This window comes from Dipodomys spectabilis, unplaced genomic scaffold (genome assembly GCF_019054845.1).
Source record: "Dipodomys spectabilis isolate Male_0828 unplaced genomic scaffold, ASM1905484v1 ptg000297l, whole genome shotgun sequence".
NCBI classification, from domain to species: domain Eukaryota; kingdom Metazoa; phylum Chordata; class Mammalia; order Rodentia; family Heteromyidae; genus Dipodomys; species Dipodomys spectabilis.
Window position 1 is genome coordinate 1,452,397 of NW_024870974.1, and position 23,541 is coordinate 1,475,937.

The following is a 23,541-nucleotide window of genomic DNA, read 5'->3' on the forward strand; positions in this document are numbered from 1 at the left end:
TAGCTCAGGCTGGCTACCAACTTGCTGTATGCTGATTTATTCTTTATCCCCTCAGGGCATTTTGCACTGCTCTAACACTCTGCAAGAAGTAGAGAACACTACTCAAAGTCACTTTCTCAGTGAGGCCTTTGACCTGTGTTCATAATAGAGCACTCTTGGTCTTCTTGGCATGTCATTTAATTCTGACAGCATTTCATTCGCTAAGAAATCATCTTTCTTCCCCCCTGGGCTTCAAACCAGCAGGCCACTGATTCTGGTTCTCCATTGAGTCCCAAGAACTCAGATTATATATATATATATCTCGTAAGAAGAATCTAGAAAATGAGCTTGTAGATTTGAAGTTTGCACACAGGCTTCTACATTTCTAGACAGTCACAGCTTGCCCTGAATGGTATATTGCCTGTTCTGAACAACTTTCCAACATTCAGTCTTACCAAGCTTTTGGCATTGTCTTATTATTGTTCTCTTGAAAGGCCTAGAAATAAGCCAGGTGCTGATTGATTGCTCAATGCCTGCAATCCTAGTTACTCAGGAAGAAGACAATGAGATCAGAGGATGGAGGCTCAAAGCCAGCAAGCCACATCCATGAGACACTTACCTCCAATTAATTAGCAAAAGGCCCAAAGTGGAACAGTAGCTCAAGTGGAAGAGTACTAGCCTCAGTTGAGAGTGCCCAGGCCTTGAGTTCAAGCCCCAATATCAGTATGAAAAACAGTCTACACACACACACACACACACACACACACACACACACACACACACACACACAGAGTCTAGAAATAGATCACTACTCCCTTGGAGTTATCTTTTTATATGTAGGAAGAACAGATACTTGTTTATGTCACAACCCCAAGTTCACCTTCAGAAAATAAGCAGTATATAACAGCTACTATTTGAATAAGAAACATAGTAATCAAATTGGGAACTGCACATACTACTTTGAATTAATGTAATGATTGATCAGAATAATGAATTTAAAAATGGGATCATTTTTTAGACAAGATAATATTATCCTTACCAACACACAAAAAAAGGCCTTTCCTGATTTTCAATCTTCAAGGCTTTCTCACTTCCCTATATTTTACCAATATTTGATCTATATATATTAAATCAATATTTAATCATATGCTTAATCTTTCATTCACTTTTGTAAATATTTACTGATTGCTCACCAGCCCAACTGCTGTGCTAAAATCTCTCTCTCTCTCTCTCTCAGTTGTTCTCACCTAACTTTTTTTTTGGTCAGTCGTGGGGCTTGAACTCTGGGCCTGGGCACTGTCCCTCAGCTCTTCAGCTCAAGGCTAGAGCTCTCCTTCTTGAGCCACAAAGCCACTTCCGGTTTTCTGGTGGTTTATTGGAGATAAGAGTCTCAGGACTTTCCTGCTTGGGCTGGCTTTGAACCGCGATCTTCAGATCTCAGCCTCCTGAGTAGTGAAAATTACAAGCCTGAGCCACCGGTGCCCTGCTCTCCCACTTACCTTGAGCTTTATTTTGCCAAGTGTTTTGGCCCAGGCCTTACCTTTGAAGTCACAGACCTGACCTACAAAAGTCTGTAAGGAAAGATTAGCTGGGCACCCCTGGCTAGGGATTACAGGCCTGTAATCCTAGCTACTCAGCACACCGATTTATGAGGTTGTGGTTCAAAGCTAGCCTGGTCAGGGAAGTCCATGAGACTCTCACCTCTAACTAGCAAAAAAGCCGAAAGTGGAGATGTGGCTCAAGTAGTACAGCGCCCCGGCCCTGAGTTCAAGTCAGGAACAACACACAAACATAGAGTCTATAGAATAACCCCAAATGAAGAGATATGCAAAGGCCCTAGAATCTTTGGGAGTGTCAATTTACATATTAATTTGTTAATCATCAACCAGTTCAGCCCTTTGATCTATGTAATATTGACCTGGTTTTCTTTTAACTCCTTTAATTAGCAGCCTTTTCCTCTTTTACAGGGGATTTTTTTACCCCCAGTTCCCAGTACTCATGGCTAAGAGACATCCAGGTGTGAAAGAAATACTCTTTCGAATGTCAACCGGAACCAGAGGATTTTCTTCCTTAAGGTTGACCTTACAGCCCTCTCCTCAAACATTCTGTTCTTCCTCTAGATACAATAAATAAAAACAGAATCACTGAGACACACCAAGGTTTTGCATTGGACCAGTGGGTCCAGTTCTTTTTGCTAAGTTCCTTGGCTCCTTTGTTTCTGGTCGTTAATTACTCCCCCTTCCCCTTCTGGCTGCCCAAACCCTCTAGGGTGCCTAACCCTGCCCTTTATTCTACTTCCCGCCCCCAGCTTGGTCCTGACTTTCCACCGCCCTTATCCTCAGCATCCCCCCCCCCCCCTCCATCGGCACGTGATCCAAGAACTCAGTACCCCCACCCATCCTTCAACGTGCTCCGAAGCCAGAATTCCTGGGTGTGCGCACGGGGGTGGGGATAGGATTTGGGTTCGGGGAGGGAGGTGGTGGTGGGTGGGCAGAGCGTGCCCTTCTCAACGCATAGGTGCCTGGCGTTCTCTGGCCGGAGGAGGAGAGTGAGAGAGCGAGCTGGCAGGTTTTACTATTTCCCAATTGTTTACTCGCCCAAAGCAACCAGGTCCACGCGTCTGAGCTGAGCCTCAGAGCTTAGCAGCAGCCAGGGTGAAACTTCATTCAGAGGCTGGGCCAGGCGGCCCAGGAGGTGGGGATGGGGTGTTTTTAATCTGTGGGAGTGTGGGGGTGGGTGAGGAAGAGGGGTGTGGGCAGGAGGAAGACCTCCAGGCCACTTCCTTCCTCTCGATGCCCTGCCCCCCTTCCCCCATTCGGCCACCACCTTGGTATAAACAAAACTGCCCCCTCCCTGGAGGCGGGGAGAGGTCTCAGCCCTAGCAAAGGGTTAATTTTTCCCGATCGCACGAGGGGGAGGAGATTTCCCCGTAGACGCGTAAAAAAGCGTGGTGGACAAACGTTGCGGGCACTAAGACCGCAAGGCATTCATTTCCTCCTCCGGTGGATGCGGACGCGGGGAGGAGGCGAGCCCGGGAGAGCAAGCGAGCGAGCGAGCGAGGAGCTAGGAGCCGAGGCTCAGGCAATGCTCAACAACCCTGGATGTAGCTGAGGAGAGGTTGGGGAAGAGAGGCGGACGGCGGGGGTCGGGTGGAGGGGGCTCGATGGGGAGGAGGGGAGAGGGAGGGGGGACCTTCCATGGGGGTGGGGTAGTAAGGGGAGTCGGGAAGCAGCCAGGAGAGCGAGCCCTGGAAACCCAGCCTTTACGGATGGTTTTATTCTGTGTTAGAGAGCACGCATCGACTCCGAAGATCAGCCCCAATGAACATGTCAGTGTTGACTTTACAAGAATACGAATTCGAAAAGCAGTTCAACGTGAATGAAGCCATCCAATGGATGCAGGAAAACTGGTAAGGTGATGGGGGTTCGCGTGTGGGTGACACCCCGCTCTGGGGTGCGCGTTCCCTCCCTCCCACGGCCCCCCTCCCCAACCTCGGAATGCATTCATGTCGGTCCTTCCCCTGGCAGAGGCGTGTGTGAATGGAAGTGGCTGGTCCGAACCAGCCCCTGGCAGAGTTCTTGGGGAAGGGTTGATTTTTATTGGGGGGGGGTCTTCAGGTTTGCAGGAAGCGCACGGTCCCGGGTGGGGGTGTTCCTGGGTGCCAGCCGCGGGCACCCTGGCGTCTTATTTTCTCTTCATATAGCTTATATAACATAGAACATATATGTGCGCTTGGGCGAGAGATGTCTGCTCGCCCAAGGTGGGAGACACAGCCGCAGTCCACACACCCGAACGGTGCGACCGCGGCTGGCTGAACTCGCGATTATTTGCGGGCTTATTTGGGGGGGGATTGGTGGGCTTGGTCTCTACCCCCCCCCAACACCAGGGTGTGCGAGGCGGTGGAGGGAGGACCCGATCCCCGGCTCCCTGTAACCCTGTCCCTGCCACCGCGCACCGGTCCGCGCTGTCTCCCCATCCCTGGCGTCCTTCCTTTCTCCTTGGCGCTCGCCCACTTCTCGGCCCCGGCTCTTGACTGCCACTCCCAGGGCGGATGCCAGGTTTCCAGGGGACTCCCCCCTCCCTCCCCGGTCCCCCCCTCCCTGCCCTGCGGCTCCCCCCACCCCCACCCACCCCGGGTCTCCGGTGGCTGCCGGATTTCTTTTCCGGTTTCAATGGAGACCTCGGGGAGTGGAAGGGAGGCGGGGAGGAGGAGGGGGGGGGGACGGGACAATGAGCGGTGTAGTACAAATGAATGAACCCGAGCGAGCGAAAGCCACGCCATGATGAAGTTTCTGTTGTACGGAAACGCCTTTTGGACACACTCCCTTCGAATTCAGAGCCAAGCTGCTGATTGGCGTTCGGGCGCGTGGCTTAGACGCCCCTCGGTCTGCAGAGTCCTTGGGAGGGGGTAGGGGGCCTAGGGGAGGGGAGGTCTCTGTCTCAGAAGTTTTGGGTCGTAGTAGGGGAGGAGGGGGGGAGCCCCATCTTTGTTGACAGTGATCCCTGCGCCGATCGTGTAGAAAATCCCCGGGTGGGAGGGGATCCGGTGTCACCTTGCCACACTGACCGGGGGAGGGTGTGCGCGCCTGGCTTTTCCTCCTCGTTTCTCCTCCACCTCTTAGCCTGGTCTCTGTAAGCTATCTGTAAAAGTGCTAGCCCCTACGGTTTCCGGGGCCAGGCCAACTAGCCGATGGCCTCCTAGATGGGGGTGAGGGGCGTCAGGGCGCGGGGAGCTTTGGCGCCGCGAGCGCGCGCGCGCGCACACACGCCCAGCCCTTCCCTCTCCTTCCATCAATGGGAAACCTGAGACTGGCGAGTCCGGGGCCAGGGGGGGTGGGGCGGGTTGGTGAAGGGGGTTCAACTTCCTCTCGTCCACGGCCCTCCGCTTCCTAGAGTCGCCCCGGCCCGCCTCGCGAGGTGCGGCTGGCGGCCACCGCCTCCTCCCGCCCCGGCAGGCATGTGCGGATCCGGCTGTCCAGGCCGGGGCTCCAGCGGGGTGGCGGACGCCGCGGGTTGGCAAGGTCGGCGGTGTGGTTGGTGGCCGCGGCCGGCCTGGGGACCCCCGATGGCTGCGTGTAGACGGCGCCGGAGCCTTAGAGGACGGGCTCGATCCTCTGGAAAGGACCGGGAAGTGTGGGCAGGCACGTGGGGGTGCAGGGCTGGGTTCCCATGCGGGCCCTCCGGAGCCTGAGAGGCCGAGGTCCCCGGGATTGAGCCGGGAATGCACTTAGGTACTTGCCAGGCTCCAAGACTCGGTCTGATCGGGGGTGTGGGGGGGGGGGTGGGGAGGAGCGAGGGGGGTTGAGGATCTGCTGGGGGAAGACCTGGGCTTTTCGGACGCCCGGCCCCTCCGGGATCCTCCAGTCCCTGCACTTCCTCCTCCCGCGGAGGGGGTGGCGCTGAAGGCCCGGGGCGCGCGACGGCCCCGGCTCGCGCACCGCTGGAGGCTGCGTTCTGGCTCCAGGCTGGTCACACCCTCTCTCTCTACACACTTCCCCCCCATCCCCCCCCTCGGGGAGCCCAGGTGCTGTGCATTTTCGGTCGTGTCTCTCACCTGGCTGCGTCCCTTTCTGCCGCGCTTTGGCTGGCTGATGGAATTTACTATCCGTTGCCAGCCCCCACCCCCTTTGGCACTCCCACTTAGTTAGCTATTTGTCGCCTTTTCTCTAGGTGTATACTTCCTCTGCCGGCCCCTTAAACCATCTCCGGCCCTTGGATCCATTCACTTACGAAGTTCCCTGAGCCAGACAGGTTCTGGCCCTCAGGAGATTGAGGGGTGGGGGAGGGGGGGGCAATCACACCAATCTCCAACTTCTGCTTGTGAACCTCTGACCACTTTTTCTTCCTCGCTGTTTTCCTCTACCTTTCTTCCCCCAGGATCTTTTCCTTACTCTTTTTATTTATTTGCATGGAAATTTACTTCTGGGTCTGTGTCCCTCCCTCTCACCCACCCCAGCAGAATGGCAGCGCCCTGGAGACAGGCTCCGGGCTGCATTCCATTCTGGGTTTGGCGAAGCAGCTAGCAGAGTGTTTTGTACCTGGCTAATAATGAGAAGGTGCTTACTGTCCAATAACTCCCGGGGAATGGTGCCGCCTTTAAGGCCAGTGATAACCTGTAAATACTCAGACCTTGCCTTCTAATTCATACTGTTGGGTGTCTTATTCCTCCCTGCCTTCTGCTTCCTGTTGACTCTGTTCTTGGATTACACACCACACTGCTCCCTATCTTCTGATTTCGAAGCTTGTCTTAGTTTCTTCCAATAAATGCTGGCAGCCCCGCTTATAAGAACTCTCCTCACCTTCCAAAGAGCCTTACCACCCTCCATGTCTTGAACCAGGTAGATGAGAAAATGAATCTTTTTCATTTTCTTGGTTAACAGGAGCAAGGTAAATACATAATCGAAGCCTAGAGTTGGGATGGTGGAACCACAAAATATCTACGCTGACGGTCACCTCCCCCCACTTACTCTCTTAAAATAGTTTTCTAGAGGAAAATCACTAATAAGGCTTCGATCTGCTCTGTTTCTTCAGAATTTATTTATAGCTATTCTTTAAGAAAAACTAAACAACTCATAGACCTAGCCCCAAACAATGGTTAAAATTTGGGGAATTGACAATGTGTCTCTTTAAGAATGAGTTTGGTACAAGGTCTCTTGGAGAATTGCTAAGACAGTCGGTAAGCTTTGCTAGTATGCAGTTGCGCTAAGCTAGCATCAGATCGTGTTAAAGAGCCCGTTAAAACAAGATGAGTTTGTTAAACATGCCTTAGATAAACGTACTCAGGGAGTGAGTTTGCATAAACTAAAGAGCTGGAACTTAGACATGGTTATAGAGTTATTGCTGCTTTAATGTTTAACCTGACACTGGCCTAGATAGGGCATAAATATTATTTTTTTTTACTTTTATAGGAAATTGTTTCCTATAATAGATTAGAACTGAAATGTAAATGAGTAAGTATGTTCTCTTAGAGCACCATCCAATGGTTCTCTTGAAAGTATATGCCCAGTTAAAAATAATACTGTGTAAAATCTGGCTAGAGTTTCTTATGGGAGGTGTGGGGGGGGGGGGTAAGGCTGGGGGGGAGATGCCTGCTTTTAGCTCCAAGGAACCTTTTTTTTCCCTTTTAGTTCCAAATTCACACTGAAAAGCCCTTGTGATGATTACAGCTTGAAAATAGAGACATTCTGTTCTTTTATGAGATGTGTGGCCTTTTCCTGTTATTTTCTCTAAGCTGATTTAATTTTGTAAGTACAGCCAGCAAGGGAGGAAAACACCTTGTGATTAGTAAGGTGACATTAAATTCATTGACTGAGAAGGAGCAGGGCTGTAGCTGTATCTTCTCAGCACGCAGCCAGGTTTGTGCTAACTACACTGCATGCTAGCTGCTCTGGTTGTAATTGTCTGGCCAATGATGATTATCTTCTGATGTCGGCTGACATGATGTTCACCAATAGGAAAGCAGGAGGCCTGTGCTGACTGCTGTAACATTATGTATGTGAGGTGATGTCACCAGAGGGCTTGCCTAGCACCTCTTGAAGCCCTCCCCCTCTGCTGGCATCCCCCCCACCCCATCCAGCCTTTCAATACTTTGCATGTTTTTCTGACCCACCCCTCCCCTCCCCCTTTCTCCTGGAGTGGTGGTCAGAAGGCTTTTTGCTTTTCTTTTCTTTTTTTTTGTTTTTTGTTTTGTATTCTGGATTATAGGATTATAAAACAGGAATTTAAAAAATTCAAATACTATCCCAGTGGAAGAAACCTTTCTACTCACCAGTTTATGTTGACCTAATTTAAAAAAACAAAACAAAAAGACTGAAAGAAGTCGTGCCTCTTTATACACTTCTATGGGAGTTTTAGAAAATAACATGGTGTTCAATGTTTAATTATTAAAGAAGATGAAAATAAACATGCTTAACCAGTATGAACACATAAAGACATAAATAAGGTTGACAGACCTTTTGAAATGAAGCCTAGCATTCGGCTTTTGTTTTTCCTGTACTGAGAATTGTTTTGCTTTGCTCCCTTAATTCTGCTCGCATGTATGTGAATGGGTAAATCCATTCTAGGGAGTCACTGAGGTGGTACAGAAGAAGCAAAAGTACTCATTATTAGTATTACAGCAGATAGGATTTGAGTTCCCTGTCTATTGGTAAGCTCATGGTCTATGTGGGCCTCTTATTTTAGAGTGTTACAACGCATATTACTGAGTTTAGGATTGAAAAATCCTAAGTGTAGATTCATGTTATTCTTATTTAGGATTCCCAACAACATATACCAGCTTAATGAAAATTAGTTTGCAATTCACCATCCAGCTACATTTTTGCATCAGTCGCCATATGATGATGATGATGATGATGATGAATAAGCATTTTTCCCTTTGGAACTTAATTTTCTTTTTGCTGGTTGCTTTTATGTTGATGACTCCAAAACTTTCAAGTTACACATTAGAATTTAGCTCCTCCAATCAGTCCACTCCATAGCCAAGAGTTACTATACCTACTTTCTTTCTTTTTTTTTTTTGTCGGCTGTGGGTTTTGAACTCTGGGCCTGGGCACTATCCCGGAGTTCTTCAGCCGAAGGCTAGTAGTGCTCTACCAGGTGAACCACAGCACTACTTCTGGTTTTCTGGTGTTTACCTACTTTTTTTTTTTGGGTCCGGTTGTGGGGCCTGAACTCTGGGCCTGGGTGCTGTCCCTCAGCTCTTCAGCTCAAGGCTAGTGCTCTACCACTTGAGTCATAGTGCCACTTCCGGCTTTTTTCTTTTTGCTTATGTGGTGCTGAGGAATCGAACCCAGGGCCTCATGCATGCAAGGCAAGTGCTCTACCACTGAGCCACCTTCCCAGCCCTGTGTTTTCTTTTGTTAGACAAGCTCAGGCCTTGACTTAGGAAAGCTACCTCTACCAGATGTCTTATTCCTGTTGATGAGCCCGGGAAATGAGTGAAAACATCCTTTGGCTTTAGTGTAATGTTCAGTCTTAAACTTCATTTCTTTATCCAAATTCTTGTATACAGTAGGGGCAAATGTGAACTATTGGCATAGTTGTTCAGAGAAGAATATAAAACAGCATCTCTAATTGTATTTAACCTCCAGTAATTCCGTTTACAGATAGATTAACCCTTAAATACAACCAGTATTGCCTAGCTAGGTGCCAGTGGCTCATGCCTGTAATCCTAACTACTCAGGAGGCTGAGATCTGAGGATTGAAGTTCAAAGCTAGCCCAGGCAGGAAAGTCCATGAGACTCTTATTTCCAATTAACCATCAGAAAACCAGAAGTGGCGCTGTGGCTCAAGGGGTAGAGCACTCCCCTTGAGCTGAAGAGCTGAGGGACAGCGCCCAAGAGTTCAAACCCCATGACCCATTGAAAAAAAAAGATATTTCCTGATGACTTGAGCGCTGTTCAATAATAAAGGGTAGGGAGGGTGGAGAAAGAGAATGAGCAAAGGGTTAAAGTACTTGACATGAACGTGAGATACCACGGTGAGACCCCTTGGAACAATTAACATACACTTAAAAATGAATGATAGGAATGTAAAACAGCTGCTGTGGGAAGGGAGGGTGAATGTGATTGAAATACTTTATGTACCTGTGGAGTTTGTTGAGATTGGTTAGGGAAGGGAGCGAAGGGAGGAGGGAGAGCGAGAGGGGTAAGTCTGATCCAGGTACACTGTAGGCATATGTAATATGCTGATGCAACTAATTGATGTTAATATGTATACCTCAATTGTAAAAGAGTATTGCTTGAGGATAAGCACTACATAATTTTGCAAGTTTGTTGTGCAAGAATTACCCCAAAGAATGGGACCATGCAAGTCTCTTAGTTCATGTGTGTACTTATCATGATTTATTTCCGTAGTGAGGACTTTAGATTTTTAGCTTTGAGGTTATTTGTTGCTCGTGGATTGAGTGACAGGCTCTGTGGTATCCTATACAATGAAATAAATTAGATAAATTGGACATGCTGGAGGGAAGTAGTTTTGCTAGATAGTGACTCATGCATGGCTTTCTCATACTTTTATTCAGTCATCTTCAAGCTTTCATATTGCATGTTTTTCACTGACATAATGAATTTTATATATGGGTGTGATCATATTTTATGTGAAATAACTCCTTCCTAGGTAAATTTGAGATATTTTAGTTCAGTCCTTAATACACTAACAGCTATCCTAGAAGCAAGTTTTGAGATTCTGAATTGACTTTTTAAAAGTTTTTCTTCTTAATAAGTTTTTATATTTCCCATATTAATTGTGCAAAATTGCGGGTTTCATTTTCTTTTTGGGGGGGGGGTGTTGTGGGGCTTGAACTCTGGGCCTGGGCGCTGTCCCTGTGCTCTTCAGCTCAAGGCGAGCGCTCTACGGCTTGAGCCACAGCGCCACTTCCAGTTTTCTAGTGGTTTATTGGAGATAAAGTCTCATGGACTTTCCTGCCAGGGCTGGCTTTGAACCGCAATCCTCAGATCTCAGCCTCCTAAGTTGCTAGGATTACAGGCATGAGCCACCAGCGCCTGGCCATTATAACATTTTCATGGTACTATTAACTTTTCATGGACAGTGTTGAGAATCTTTCCTTAAAAATTCTGGAGGCTATCTTTGTTAGAGTACAATTTATACCTAGATCAGACAGGTGTCAGTGGCTTATTCCTATAATCCTAGCTACCTAGGAGACTCAGATCTTAGGATCAAGGTTCAAAGCCAGTTCAGGCAGGAAAGTCTGAGACTCATCTCCAATTACTCCACAAAAAGCTGGAAGTGGAGCTGTGAATTAAATGGTAGAGTGCCAGCTTTGAGTAAAAAAGACTAAAGTATGTATGGCTCCCAGGCCCCGAGTTCAAGCCCTAGACCCAGTATGCGCACACGCACACAAAAGATAAGCCTATATCACATATATGAGTGTATGGTTTGCATGTGCTCATAATACATATTAAGTGACTTGAAATATATGAAAACTGATACATATGAAAGGTAATTTATCTGCTTCTTGCTAAGACGAGGCTATTTTGTTGAGCTAACCAGATGTCTAAAATTCAGCACAAAATAAGTCCAAAAAAATTGTCCATGGTGAAAAAAACCCTAAATATTATGATTTAAACAGGTATTTTAAAGCTACAGAAAATGAGCATTTAACACTTAGATTTACCCCAATTATTGCTAAAATTTAAAATCCCTTTGATATGGTTAGTAATCACTGAGATCCTCAACTTTTTCTTGTCTTTATACGCCAAGTTGCTTAGCTCTTTCTATATGGTGAACTTAAATAATGTGAGGCTCACTCACCTTAAAGTAGTACAGCTAACTCCACAGGAGAAGCACTTTGTGGAAATCCAGTGCTTTGAGTCCAGTGCTTTGAAGTTGAGAATTTCATGATCTTGGGTTGGAGGCTTGGGGGAAGAGGGAGACATCTGATTAAAAGATGTTTTTTTGAAAAAAAAAAAAAACAAACAACGTGACTTCGATCATAGTCTGTGGGTGCTGTGTACATTTAAGAGAGGAACTAGCATTGTAATGAGAGGGTAGGAAGCTCAATAAAAGGTGTTTTACAAGAAAAAAAATATTGTAAATAGCAATCTGTACAGCTTCCTTTCAACTTTATGAGTCGTAGGTACAAAGAACTTGGATCTGTGTAGAGTCTCTTCAGTAGTAATAGTATTGGTCTAGCTACTCACTGACTGCAAGCATCCATTTTTAAGCATCGAACAGTTTTAATCCCCATGACCACTCTTACTATATTATCTTTACACAGCAGAAAACAGGCTCTGAGGGACTTGCTTCTAGGGACAGACAAGAAGATACGGTCTTTAGGCCTTCAGAAGGCTTGGATAGATGAGTGTCACACAAGCCCCAATCATCCCTGTTCATAAATATTCATTTAATGAAACAATGCCCTTGAAAATCTTGACTGCCATGACAACATCTTTTTTTTTTGTCAGTTGTGGGGCCTGAACTCAGGGCCTGGGCGCTGTCCCTCAGCTCTTCAGCTCAGGGGTAGCACTCTACCACTTGAGCCACATTGCCACTTTGGCCTTTTTCTGCTTATGTGGTGCTGAGGAATCAAACCCAGGGCCTCATGCATGCAAGGCAAGCACTGAGCCACCTTCCCAGCACCCATCTCTGTGGTTTTTATAAAAGTCAGTGGTCTTGTATTTGTCTCTTAGAATTGTCACCAAACGCACGGAAGCGTGGTACAAACTGGAGTAAGCAATCAGGAAGAATCTCACTGCTTTCTGAATATCACTTGTTGAGTGTGGCTTCATACTTCTAGTTTCAGAAAGTTGATTATCAAACTCGTAATTCAGTTTTCCCTAAAGGAGGAACCATGACACAGATTTGAATTCGGGGCATATCTTCTTAAGCTTTGGCTTGTAGTAAGCTTTCCACCTGCTTCTCTGTGGGTAATTTCACACACTCAGCGTGGGTCTAGACTCTGGGAGTTTGAGTTTCCACCTGGCACTGCCTGCAGCTTGGCTTTCCTCCCTTGAGTAGGATTTCCTAGGCTCTGCCGGCTGCCACTCACTTGACAAAACCCCTGTGCAGACTGGAAATCTTCCCTCTTCTGAGAGGTTAGCACCCACAGCATTAAGGCTGAAACAGTGCTTTGTATTTTGTTTTTTGTTTTTTTTTCTTTTTAAATTCTCTTCTTGATTTTCTAAAAGTGAAAGCTATTTATTTATAGGAAAAAGAAATGAAATACAAAGGTGTAGGAAAGAAAATCCCTTTCATCCTTATTTCCTGCAGACCTGTTTCCATAGTTTTAAGTGGAAAAGTCCTGTCGTTCATTACATAACAACAACGTCAGGTGCCTTTGTTTTTTCCTCCTTGGTGGACTCATTTTGCAGGGTTGGCAAGCAATCTGTTGCTGCCCTATACCCTCAGCCTCTAGTGAAAATCCGGATGTATTAATCTTTTCAGTGACCCGAGGGTTTCCTTTTGATAAATACAAATTATAATTTTCAGAAAAAGATTTCTTCCCCCATAGCATGCTGGAGTTTGAACTCAGGACCCATGCATGCTAAGCAGCCATGTTGTCCCTTGAGCCAGGCTCCATCTCCTCTAATTTAGTTAGTTTTTGACTAAAGTTGCACATTTTTGCCTGGGATCAACCTGGGACCACATTCTTGTCTTCACGTCCCTGTTTACAAGCAGCTTGTCAGTTGAGAGGAGGGGGAGGGTTAGATCTCATTGAAATTTTGTTCCAGTTGGTCTTCCCTCCCACCATGTATGTGACCATGCCACACCAATATCCTCTTTGAAATGTATTTGATAGCTACAGGTAAGTGGATGTCTACAAAAGTTGAGCCAATTTACATTCTGATTAAGAAGGAAGTAGTCACATCCTTCTCGCTGAAAATGATCACGTGTTAAAATACTTACATTTTTTATTGTTATTTTAAAGGTGATGTACAGAGGGGTTACACGGTTACATAAGTCAGATAAAGGGGACATTTCTTTTTGGACAATGTCACCCTTTCCCTCAAACTCCTGCAGCCCCACCCCCCACAAGGTGTATAGTTCACTTTCAACAGTGTCCAGTGACACAGTTAGCATTTTTTACCCTTTCTCCCTCCATTTCTGCACTCCCCCTTTACCCTCCCAAAGATAGACAAATGACCAAAGGAGACAAAAAGAAAAGAAAAATGGCAACAAAGTAATCTTGAAAGCCAAGCATAGTGGGGTGTGCCTGTAATCTCAGCTATTTGAGGTGTATATAAGAAGAACTTGGTCCAAGGAGATCCCCAGGGGAGAATGTGAGATCTTACTGAGAAGAATAGCTAAAAGCACAAAGGGCTGATTTCTAAATTGGGGGAGGGGGCCTGGTCGTGGGGCCTGAACTCTGGGCCTGGGCGCTGTCCCTCAGCTCTTCAGCTCAAGGCTAGCGCTCTACCACTTGAGCCACAGCGCCACTTCCAGCTTTTTTTCCCCCTGCTTATGTGGTGCTGAGGAATCGAACCCAGGGCCTCAGGCGTGCAAGGCAAGTGCTCTACCACTGAGCCACCTTCCCAGCCCCTGATTTCTAAATTGGGAGCAAATTTGGCAACTAGTATGTGGAACAGAAATGTACTTTGAACAAACTTGATTGAAACAGTAGTCTTATCTCTTAATAGATAAGGTTTAACTCTGTAGCCCGAGGAGGAAGTGGTGAGGGGCAGAATGAGCAGGAACGAACACCCATGCTGGACTCAGCCTGCCCAGTGCAGATAAAAAGGGAATCTGTTCTTTTGACAGCCAACCTGCTAAGTTTCGGACTTGGCTATCTCTTGCATTCATTTCTTCCCCGGGCTTTTGCAGGTGTTACAGTGAATGTTCACATAGGTTTGGGAGTGTTGGTTCAGCCCATTGGCTGTGGAGCTAGTATGACTGGGTTCAGGTCTTCCATCTACCTCCAAGGAGCTGAGGGATGTTTTAGGTTAATTAGCCTCCCTCTGCTTCAGCTCTCTCATCTCCAAATTGGAGATAGTTATAATAGCCCATCTTATGAGAGATGAAGGTGATAATGAAGTCAGCCAGTCTACCTTAGCAGGTTTGTGCGGATTAAATCAGATATTGTATCTGAAGCCTTTTAAAACAGAGCCCAGCAAGTGTGTGTGTGTGTGTGTGTGTGTGTTGGTGCTGGGACTTGAATTCAGGGAGTAGGCACTGCACTTTTTTGTTCAAGGCTAGTGCTTTATTACTTGAGCCATAGTTCTATTTGGTTTGGGTTTGGATTTGGTTTTGGTTTTGGTGGTTAATTGAACAACAGAGTCTCATGGACTTTTCTGCCTGGACTGGCTTTGAACCGCAATCCTCAGATCTCAGTCTCCTGAGTAGTTACAAGTATAGGTGTGAGCCTTGGCCACTTGGAAGCACATGTATTTTTGTTCCATTATTGTCATCTGCAGTTTCACTAAGGGATGAAGAGAGAAAGCAGGAAGGCTTTGTGGAGTCAGTTAGATTTCCAAGGAAACCACAGGCTCCAGCCAGCTATGCAAAGGTGGGAAGAGGGCTTGTGGAGTGGCTTACCCCTGACAGACTTAAGAAGTTGTAGGTCTTCAACTAAGAAGTTGTAGGTGTTCAACTCTGCCTGGAAGCAATCCATAATCCACTTGGAAAGGTCTTAGCAAGAAAACACACTGTTAGTATAGATGGTTTTATCAAAAGTGTGGTCCAGTAAGAAATGTAGTCATTACCTGGCTCATGTAACTGTAACCCCTCCTTACAGCATTTACACAATAAAAAACTTAATTAAAAAAAAAGTGTGGTCCAGGTTTACTGTGCACATTTTGAAGCCACAGTTCTACTTCTGGTTTTTGTTGTTGTTTTTTGATGGTTAATTGGACATGAGAATCTCATGGCCTTTACTACCCAGTCTAAGCTTTGAACTTCCAATTCTCAGATTGCAGCTCCTAAGTAGCTAGGATTATAGGTGGGAGCCATCAGTGCCCAGCTGGTTTGTTTCTTAATGAAGTTTCTGTTCACTTATAGGTAGGTAGGTAGATAGATAGATAGATAGATAGATAGAGTTGTTGTTGTACCACTTGTGACCTTAGTCTTTTAAGTACTTAGTCTCTTAAGTACTGGAATTATAGCAGTGAGCCGTCCATGGATGTCTTGGCTTTAAAACTGGTGTGTAATTACTGTTCTCACATCAGTATTTTCAGAAAGACTGTTTTGCATCTGTGCTGTGATTGTGACATCCTGTGTGACTGCACGGGGTTTGTTACTACCTGGCTCTTCTCTGATTCTTCGTAGTTAGGTTAATATTGGAGAAGGAAGGACATTCTCTTTGTCATCCTTCACCCACTTCCATAGGCGGACTCACCTGGTGTTCCTTTTCCCCTTGGGTCCGCATGTGCATGTCCTGACTCAAAGGGTCAGACGTAGCAGATGCAGAGAGAGAGACCTCAGTGACCGGGAGCCAGCGACCCCACTTTCTTTGGGGACTGTCTGTGGCACAAATAAAACTCCTCTTCTTCAGCTGCTCTGCTCCATTGTGTCATTCACCCAGCCACTGGGATGTAATAGAGCACCCAGACTAAAACACTTACCACTCTCCTCTCCTACCTCGAATTCAAAACCCAGGTCTTGGGTCATCTGGTGTTTAGTTCCCATGTTTCCAGCTCTGGCTTCCTTCCAACCTACCTTTTGGTCTTCTCCACTCCTTTTCTCATCTCTCTTCCTTCCCCATTATCTTAGACCCAGTTGTGTGGTGGGGAACTCTCAGTGGTTTCCCACTGATAATGGAACAGATAGATCCAGACTGTGTTGGAAAGGGTTGCAAAACCCTCCAAACACCTGCTTGGCTGACCTCTGTCGCTCAGCCTTTCTCCTTCATGTTTAAATTAAGCTGACTGCATTATCCCCTGCATCTTACTCCTTAGTTGAATCATGGAAGACTAATACCTTAAAAATATTTATCTTCCATGACATGGTGACCCAGCTTCTCAAGAGGCAGAGGGAAGATCACTGTTTAGCCTCAGTAAAGAGTTTGAGAGGCCCCAATCCCAGTCAGTAAGCTGAACATGGGGTCATGTAGCAGTGAAGCCCTACCTGAAAAATAACTAATGCAAAATAGGTCTGGAGAATGGCTCAAGAGTAGAGCACCTGCCTATCCAGCAGGTGAAGGCTCTTGAGTTCAAATGCAAGTACTGTCAAACAAAGCAAAAAGCTCAGCTTATTTTATTCTCTTGTTTTAAGAAGAGACATTGGAAGTGGCGCTGTAGCTCAAGTGGTAGAGCGCTCGCCTTGAGCTGAAGAGCTGAGGGACAGCGCCCAGGCCCCAGAGTTCAAGCCCCACGACCGACAAAAAAAAAAAAAAAGAAGAAGAGACATTCATTTAACACTACTAAATTTTTTTTTGGTGGGGGAAAGTTGGTCATAGGGCTTGAACTCTGGGCCTGGGCGCTGTTTCTCAGTTCTTCAGCTCAAGGCTAGTGCTCTACCACTTGAGCCACAGCGCCACTTCTGGTTTTCTGAGTGGTTTATTGGAGATGAGAGTCTCACGCTTTGAACCGCGATCCTCAGATCTCAGCCTCTTGAGTAGCTAGGATTACAGTCATGAGCCACTGGCGCTCGGCTCACAACTAAATTTTAAGTGAGCTCCTGCTAAGTTTTAGGGACCATTAGCCTTCTGAGTAACCAAATGATCTATTCCAATCAGAAAATGTGACATAAATTTTTTTTTTCAGCCAAGCACCAGTGGCACATGCCTGTAATCCTAGCTACTCAGAAGGCTGAGATCTTGAGGATTGAGCTAGCCCAGGCATGAAAGTACATGAGATTCTATCTCCAATTGAGTACCAGAAAAGCTGTATATGGACCTGGGCTCAAGTAGTAGAGCACTATCCTTGAGCAGTGAAACTCAGGGACAGCACCCAAGCCCAGAGCTCAAGTTCCAGAACCAGTAAGAAAAATAATGAATGCTAGGATTAACATAACAGTGATCAATACAATTAAATGTAAAGGCAGTGAGTATATGAAAACCTTGGCTTTGCACTTATTTGCTGTTATGAATGCTCTTCCAGATGAAAGATGGCTCATTCTGATGCTATAACCTTAAACGTACTTTCCTTTCTCCAGTAATAGACTACACCATTTGATTATTATTAATTTGTTTAGTGATAAGGGACATGAACTGCACTTCATAGTTGGAACTTTTCTTTATGGCCTGAGGAATGTATCAGATGAGTCAAAGTTTCCCCAGGGACCAAAGTCATCTAATCTAATAAAGGTAAAAGATTAAACCATAAACTTGTCCCTAGAGAAGGCAGGAATAGGGTAATTGGCTCAGGGATCTTGTGGCACCTGGGCCTAGATGCTGCTACATACCTGGAGAGTATATCGTTAATATAGACATCTCCTGTAGAAAAGCCTGGGAAACAAGGTGAGACTTTAGAGAAGCTGTAAGGTCTAGGCCAGGGAGGTTTAGGCTGCGCAGATTCAGAGAATGGAGGTGTCTAATGTGGGTGAGAGTCCAGGACTGTTTGTAGGACAGCTAGCCATGGTTTTGACTCTTCTCCATGACTTTTCCTTAGAGATAGGAAGGACTGACTCGAAGGACACAGGTAATAAATAGGCTTGTTGGTACTGTTCTTTTGTTTTGTTTTACATTTTAGTTACCCTGTCATTGACCAAGTTATCCAGGCTTTAGGAGCTTGGCTAAATCTAGTACTTGGTTTCCATACTGTTCTTTTCCTATCCATTGACTAGTTCAAAATAGGAGGAAGTTACAGGAGAATGTTCAAATATTGTATTTGGGAGGAGGAACAGGAGGGGAAAGTAGTACTAAGGCTTGAACTCAGGGCCTAGGTGCTGTCCCTCAATGTTTTTGCTTAAGGCTGGTTGCTCTACCATTTAAGCCACAATTCTACTTCCAGCTTTTGGGTGATTAATTGGAGATAAGAGTCTCACAACCTTCCCTACCCAGACTGCCTTCAAACCATGAGCTTCAGATCTCAGCCTCCTGAGTTGCTAGGGTTACAGCTATGAGCCACCAATAATGGACATTGTATGGTGTATAGTTTTTAGAAATCTCTATAGCTGATAAAAGAAATAATCTGGGTTCAACCCTTAAAAATTTAGACAATATTCCATTCTTAAGATATAGACAAGTGCTATTTCTGGATGCCAAAAATATGCTACATATGTAAAAATGATATCATCTTAGTATAGGTTTATTATTTACAGAAAAATAAATGCTATGGAGAATTAGTATTAAGCATAATTAATATGGTAGTACTTTGTATGCCAGCTAAATTAGGATGATTAATGTTTAGCTATATGAGCATTGAAATGCTGTTTTGTCACAAGATAATTTTTCTGCTAAGAAATTTAGTCTGCTGAACATTTATGACTTTGTAGTACCAGGAGAAAAAGCACATTATTTCTCTGCACATGAATTGTGAATTTTCTTTTCTTTCTTCCTTCCTTTGTTTCGTGTGTGTGTGTGTGTGTGTGTGTGTGTGTGTGTGTGTGTGTGTGTTAGTACTAGGACTTAAAATCAGGACCTCATGAATTTTCTTTTCTTTCTTCCTTCCTTTGTTTCATGTGTGTGTGTGTGTGTGTGTGTGTGTGTGTGTGTGTGTGTGTGTGTGTGTGTGTGTGTTAGTACTAGGACTTAAAATCAGGACCTCATGCTCCTTTGGCGATTTTGATCATGACTAGTTCTTTACCTCTTGAACGGTATCTCTAGGCTAGCATCTGTCTGGTTAATTGGAGGCGGAGTTTTATAAACATTTCTGCTTGGGCTGGCTTCAAACCACAATGGTCCAGATCTTAGCCTTCTAAGTATAGATGTGAGCCACCAGTACCAGCTTTCTCACATAACTTTCTAACGGGCATATTTTCTTATTATAGAAATTTATGTAAAAGTGTTTTTTTTTAAATTATCTACCCAAAATAAAGAATGAGAAATTTATGCAAGTTAAGCCGTGTGCTTACTCGGAATATAAAAATTATAATTTACTAAGCTTGATTGAAGTGTTCTTTTTAGAGTAAGCCTCTGGGAAGACACCATGCAGAAAGCAGAGGAGAGGCTGTACACTTGTATATTTGACTTTTAAAAATCTTCAACTAGAATTTTCTCACACAAGTATTTCAGTGTAATGCATTTGGAAAATGGACTTCAAATTTAATGCCGTGTAACGTGTTATCTTGTGTTAATTAAAACGGAATAAATCTTCATTAATGACTGGGCTTATTTTGAAGTCCAGTAAATGTGGAGTCTAACCTTGAGCTTTTCTGTCCCCAGTGCTAGAACTGGGGGCTTAAAATCTTCCTATGAAGATTTTAGGCAGTCCCAAGCCTGCTTAAAATTTGCATTCACAGTAGAGTACAAACCTTGAGCACAAAAGCTAAGGGAGAGCACTCAGGCCTTGAGTTCAAGCCTCAGGGCTAGCACACTAAATAAGTAAATTAGGAAGAAAAGAAAATTTGTAGTCATAGATAACACAGATAACACTATGGGAAACTATATGAATCAAAGTAAAAAAGACCTCCATGGTTTTTCAAAGTGGTGAACGAATAGGAACCTTGGCCTTGGATCTGTGAGTTCACCATGGACTAGACATTTCATGGACTCCTTGCTGCTCCACAATGCATTCGAATTCCCATGGGTACATGGGCTTCTTTCTACATGGCCTGAGGAATGTATCAGGTTGGCCAAAGTTTCCCCTGGGACCACAGTCATTAAATCTAATAAAGGTAAAAGATTAAACCATAAACCTGTCCCTAGAGACAACAGGAATAGGGTAATTGTCTCAGGGATCTTGTGGCACCTGGACCCAGATGCTGCCACATCCTTGGAGCTGGAGGGACGAGGACCAGGGACTCTGAAGCTGGTGAACTGAGTTTCTTTCACCTTTCACAGTGGACTACAGGAAATAGTAGCCAATAGGTGGATATAACCAAGGGGATGTGGGCTCTACAATTCTGTATGTCTTGTTAATATGCAATAACTAGAAGATATACAGTGGAACAGTCCTCCCTGACTAATCCCCATAAATTATGTTTTCATTATTTGTAGGCCAGATTATCCATCACTTCCAGTTATTAATAGCTTTAAAAAAATTTTTTTTTAGCTTTTGGCTAGTACCAGGTTTGAATTCAGGGGCATCAGGCTTGCCCAGCTTGCCGGGATGGTGCTCTTCCACTTGAGCTAGGCAATTAGCCCAGCTTTGGAGTTAACTCTATTTTGGAGATTTTTCTGGTCTGGCCTCACACCACCTCCTGAAGGCAGGCCTCCAAGTTACTGTAATTATAAGCATAGGCTACCAGGGCATCTGGTGCAAACTACTCTTTTTTTTTTTTTCCCATCAGTTGTGTGGCTTGAACTCAGGGCTTGGGCTAGCGCTCTACCCCTTGAACCACAGCACCACTTCAAGGTTCTTGAGTGGTTAATTGGTGATTAGAGTCTCACGAGGACTTTCCTGCCCAGGCTGGCTTTGAACCACTTTTCCTCAGATCTCATTCTCCTGAGTAGCTAAGATTATAGGTGTGAACTATTGGCACCTGGCTGGTGCACACTACTTTTGATTTATGTTCACTCCAACCATTAATTTTCATCCTAACATTTTAAGTCTTTTAAAAATTTTGTGTTAGAGGTCATGCTAATTGCTAGTTTTCTTTTTATATTTTATTCATTTCTAAAGTTTTCTGGAGATGTCTTCTTCCTTTGTAGCCCAAGCTGTCCTCGAACTTGCAATCCTCCTGACTTAGCATCCAGAGGGCTGGGGGAACAGCAGAGGTCTGCCTCTACACTGAATTCTTTCTCTTATTTATTTTGTTAAACTATCTAGCGTAAGGACCAGTTCATCAGGGAAGTTCTTACCGTTCAGAAGGAGTTTTAGCTGAGACCAGCCAATGGCTGGGTGCCATGGGCTCTATAGAATACAGAATATACTAAGCTAGGCATCTGTGGCTCACGCCTGTAATCCTAGCTACTCAGAAGGCTGAGATCTGAGAATCTTGGTTTGAAGCCAGTCTGGGCAGGAAAGTCCATGAGACCCTTATCTCCAATTAACCACCCGAAAACCAGAAATGGAGTTGTGGCTCAAAGTGGTAAGACACAACTCTTGAGTGCAAAAACTCAGGGATAGCACTCAGGCCCTGAGTTCAAGTTCTACAACCAACAACAAAACGAAGAAAGAAAGTATGTGTGTGGGGTGGGAGGACAGGGATGGTAGGGAAAAAACAAAGGAGGAGACAGTGATGCTTGAGAAAGGAAGGAAGGAAAGGAAGGAAGGAAGGAAGGAAGGAAAGGAAGAAAGGACAGGAAAGAAGGAAGGAAGATGGCAGTACTTGAAGTCCCTGTAACTCTTGCAGGTCAAGGAATCAGATGAGAATCTCATCTCAGTAGATCTGGTAAAGTCTCCTGTGGTGGTTTGGAGTCTTCGCAAGTATACCAGATGTGGATGCCCGAGGGGCATTCCTCAGAACTTGGGACATTTGTCACCCACCCTCTGGGGACTGGCACCCAGAGCAGGTTTGTGGCAGCATGCTGCTCGTGGCCCAGTGCTCATGTCTCTGCTTGTTCCTTCTCTGCCTCCCCGACTCACACCTAGCAATCTGCTGTGTGGGTGGAGAAGCAGGTCAGAGGTGGATAGGCAGGTAAATAAAGTCCTTGGGTGAAATTGCTTCCTCTCAGAGCCAGGCACATGGAGAGCCTTTGGTGGTTCCCACCCAAATATGTAGGGTTACTCCACGCAGGACAGGATTGGAAGGGATTGCCCAATGTATGCACTCATGTGTACACTGGCTCCAAATTCTGCCTTTCTCCTTAGACTTAAATAAAACAGCAAATGTAGCCTGGAGCTGGTATCGCGTGCCTGTAATCCTGGCTACTCAGGAGGCCCATCTAAGGATCACAATTCAAAGCCAGCCTGAGCAAGAAAGTCTCTGAGACTTTCATTTCCAGTTAACTTCTGGCTCAAGTGGTACAGTGCTAGCCTTGAGCATAAACGCTCAGGGTCAGTGCCCAGGCCCTGAGTTCTAGCCCCAGTACACACACACACACACACACACACACACACACACACACACACACAAATGTTGATGTTAAGAGCTTCTAGTTGGATTAAAAAAAAATTGGCAGGGAGGGGTAAGGAAGAATGGCAGATTGGCAGTAGCCATGATAGCTAACCATGCTGAGATTAGGGAGCCAAACACTTTTTTTTGATGTAGTAAGCCAGGGACAGCAAGCCAAGGGTTTAGACAAAGATTTGCAGCATGCTTTGGGGGAGACGTGACAGACATTCTTCAAGTCAAAGGTCACTCTAGTCACGGACTGACTTGGCGGTGGCCTAAACACAAGTCCTTCTTCCAAGAACTCACTTGATAGCAGGCTACAACTTACCATGCTCAGCATTGAGCTGCGCTTGCGTTGCTAACTTGTTCCAGGAGCCCTGGAGCCCTGTCACTGCCTGCGAAGAAGGCCAGGTGTGCCGGACACCGGATCACAAGTTGAACTATTTCAGGACTCCAGTGGGTCATCTTGCTTGGAGAAGACCTTTCCCTCTCCTGCCTCCCACCTTCCATGGATGGTCATAAGGTTCAGACAGAAAGTTGTCTTTGGCAACTGGTCTTGGATTCTTTCCCAGTGCTTGGATGCATGATTTGTTTATCAAAAACAAGTGTGAACCTGATGATTTTTCACATACCTTGTTTCATAAAGCCTCCTGATGATTCTGACAAGGATGGCATTGTCATCCTTATTTTATAGTTAAAGGTGACTGGAATCTCAAAGAGGTGATTAACTCATCTTTGTCCCCAGGGAATATGTGGTTGAGATCTAAAGCTGCCCAGATCCTGAGACCAGAACCCCAGTGTACCTCAGGGCCACATGGGTGACAGACAGCTCAGCTGACGGGCAACCTGCTTATGTCTCTATGCCCTGGATTATCCTAGCTCATTCCCCACCCACTGTGATATGCAGTGCTACAAATTTCAGGATTTGGGCTTGATGTGGCGGCTCACACCTGGAATCACAGCTACTCAGTGGGTGGAGATAGGAAGGTTTCAGTCTTAAGGCTGGCCCAAGCAAAAACAATGAGACTCCACCTGAAAAAACAACTAAAGCAAAAAGGATTAGAAAGTACA

The 23,541-nt window shown here is 45.5% G+C and overlaps 1 protein-coding gene across 3 annotated transcripts in view; it reads left to right on the forward strand.

Moving 5' to 3' along the window:
* The first annotated feature begins 2,652 nt into the window (after positions 1–2,652).
* Positions 2,653–23,541, forward strand: part of Elovl6 (ELOVL fatty acid elongase 6) — a 92,352-nt gene continuing 71,463 nt past the window's right edge. The window contains exons 1-2 of one of the 3 annotated variants that reach the window (XM_042701846.1): positions 2,653–2,673; positions 3,268–3,388. In XM_042701846.1, coding sequence (XP_042557780.1) covers positions 3,300–3,388 — 89 coding nt within the window. In that variant the 5' untranslated portion in view covers positions 2,653–2,673; positions 3,268–3,299. Of the gene's footprint in view, positions 2,674–2,917; positions 3,097–3,265; positions 3,389–23,541 lie in introns of those variants that run through there. The other 2 variants (XM_042701844.1, XM_042701843.1) reach the window with 2 other exon arrangements.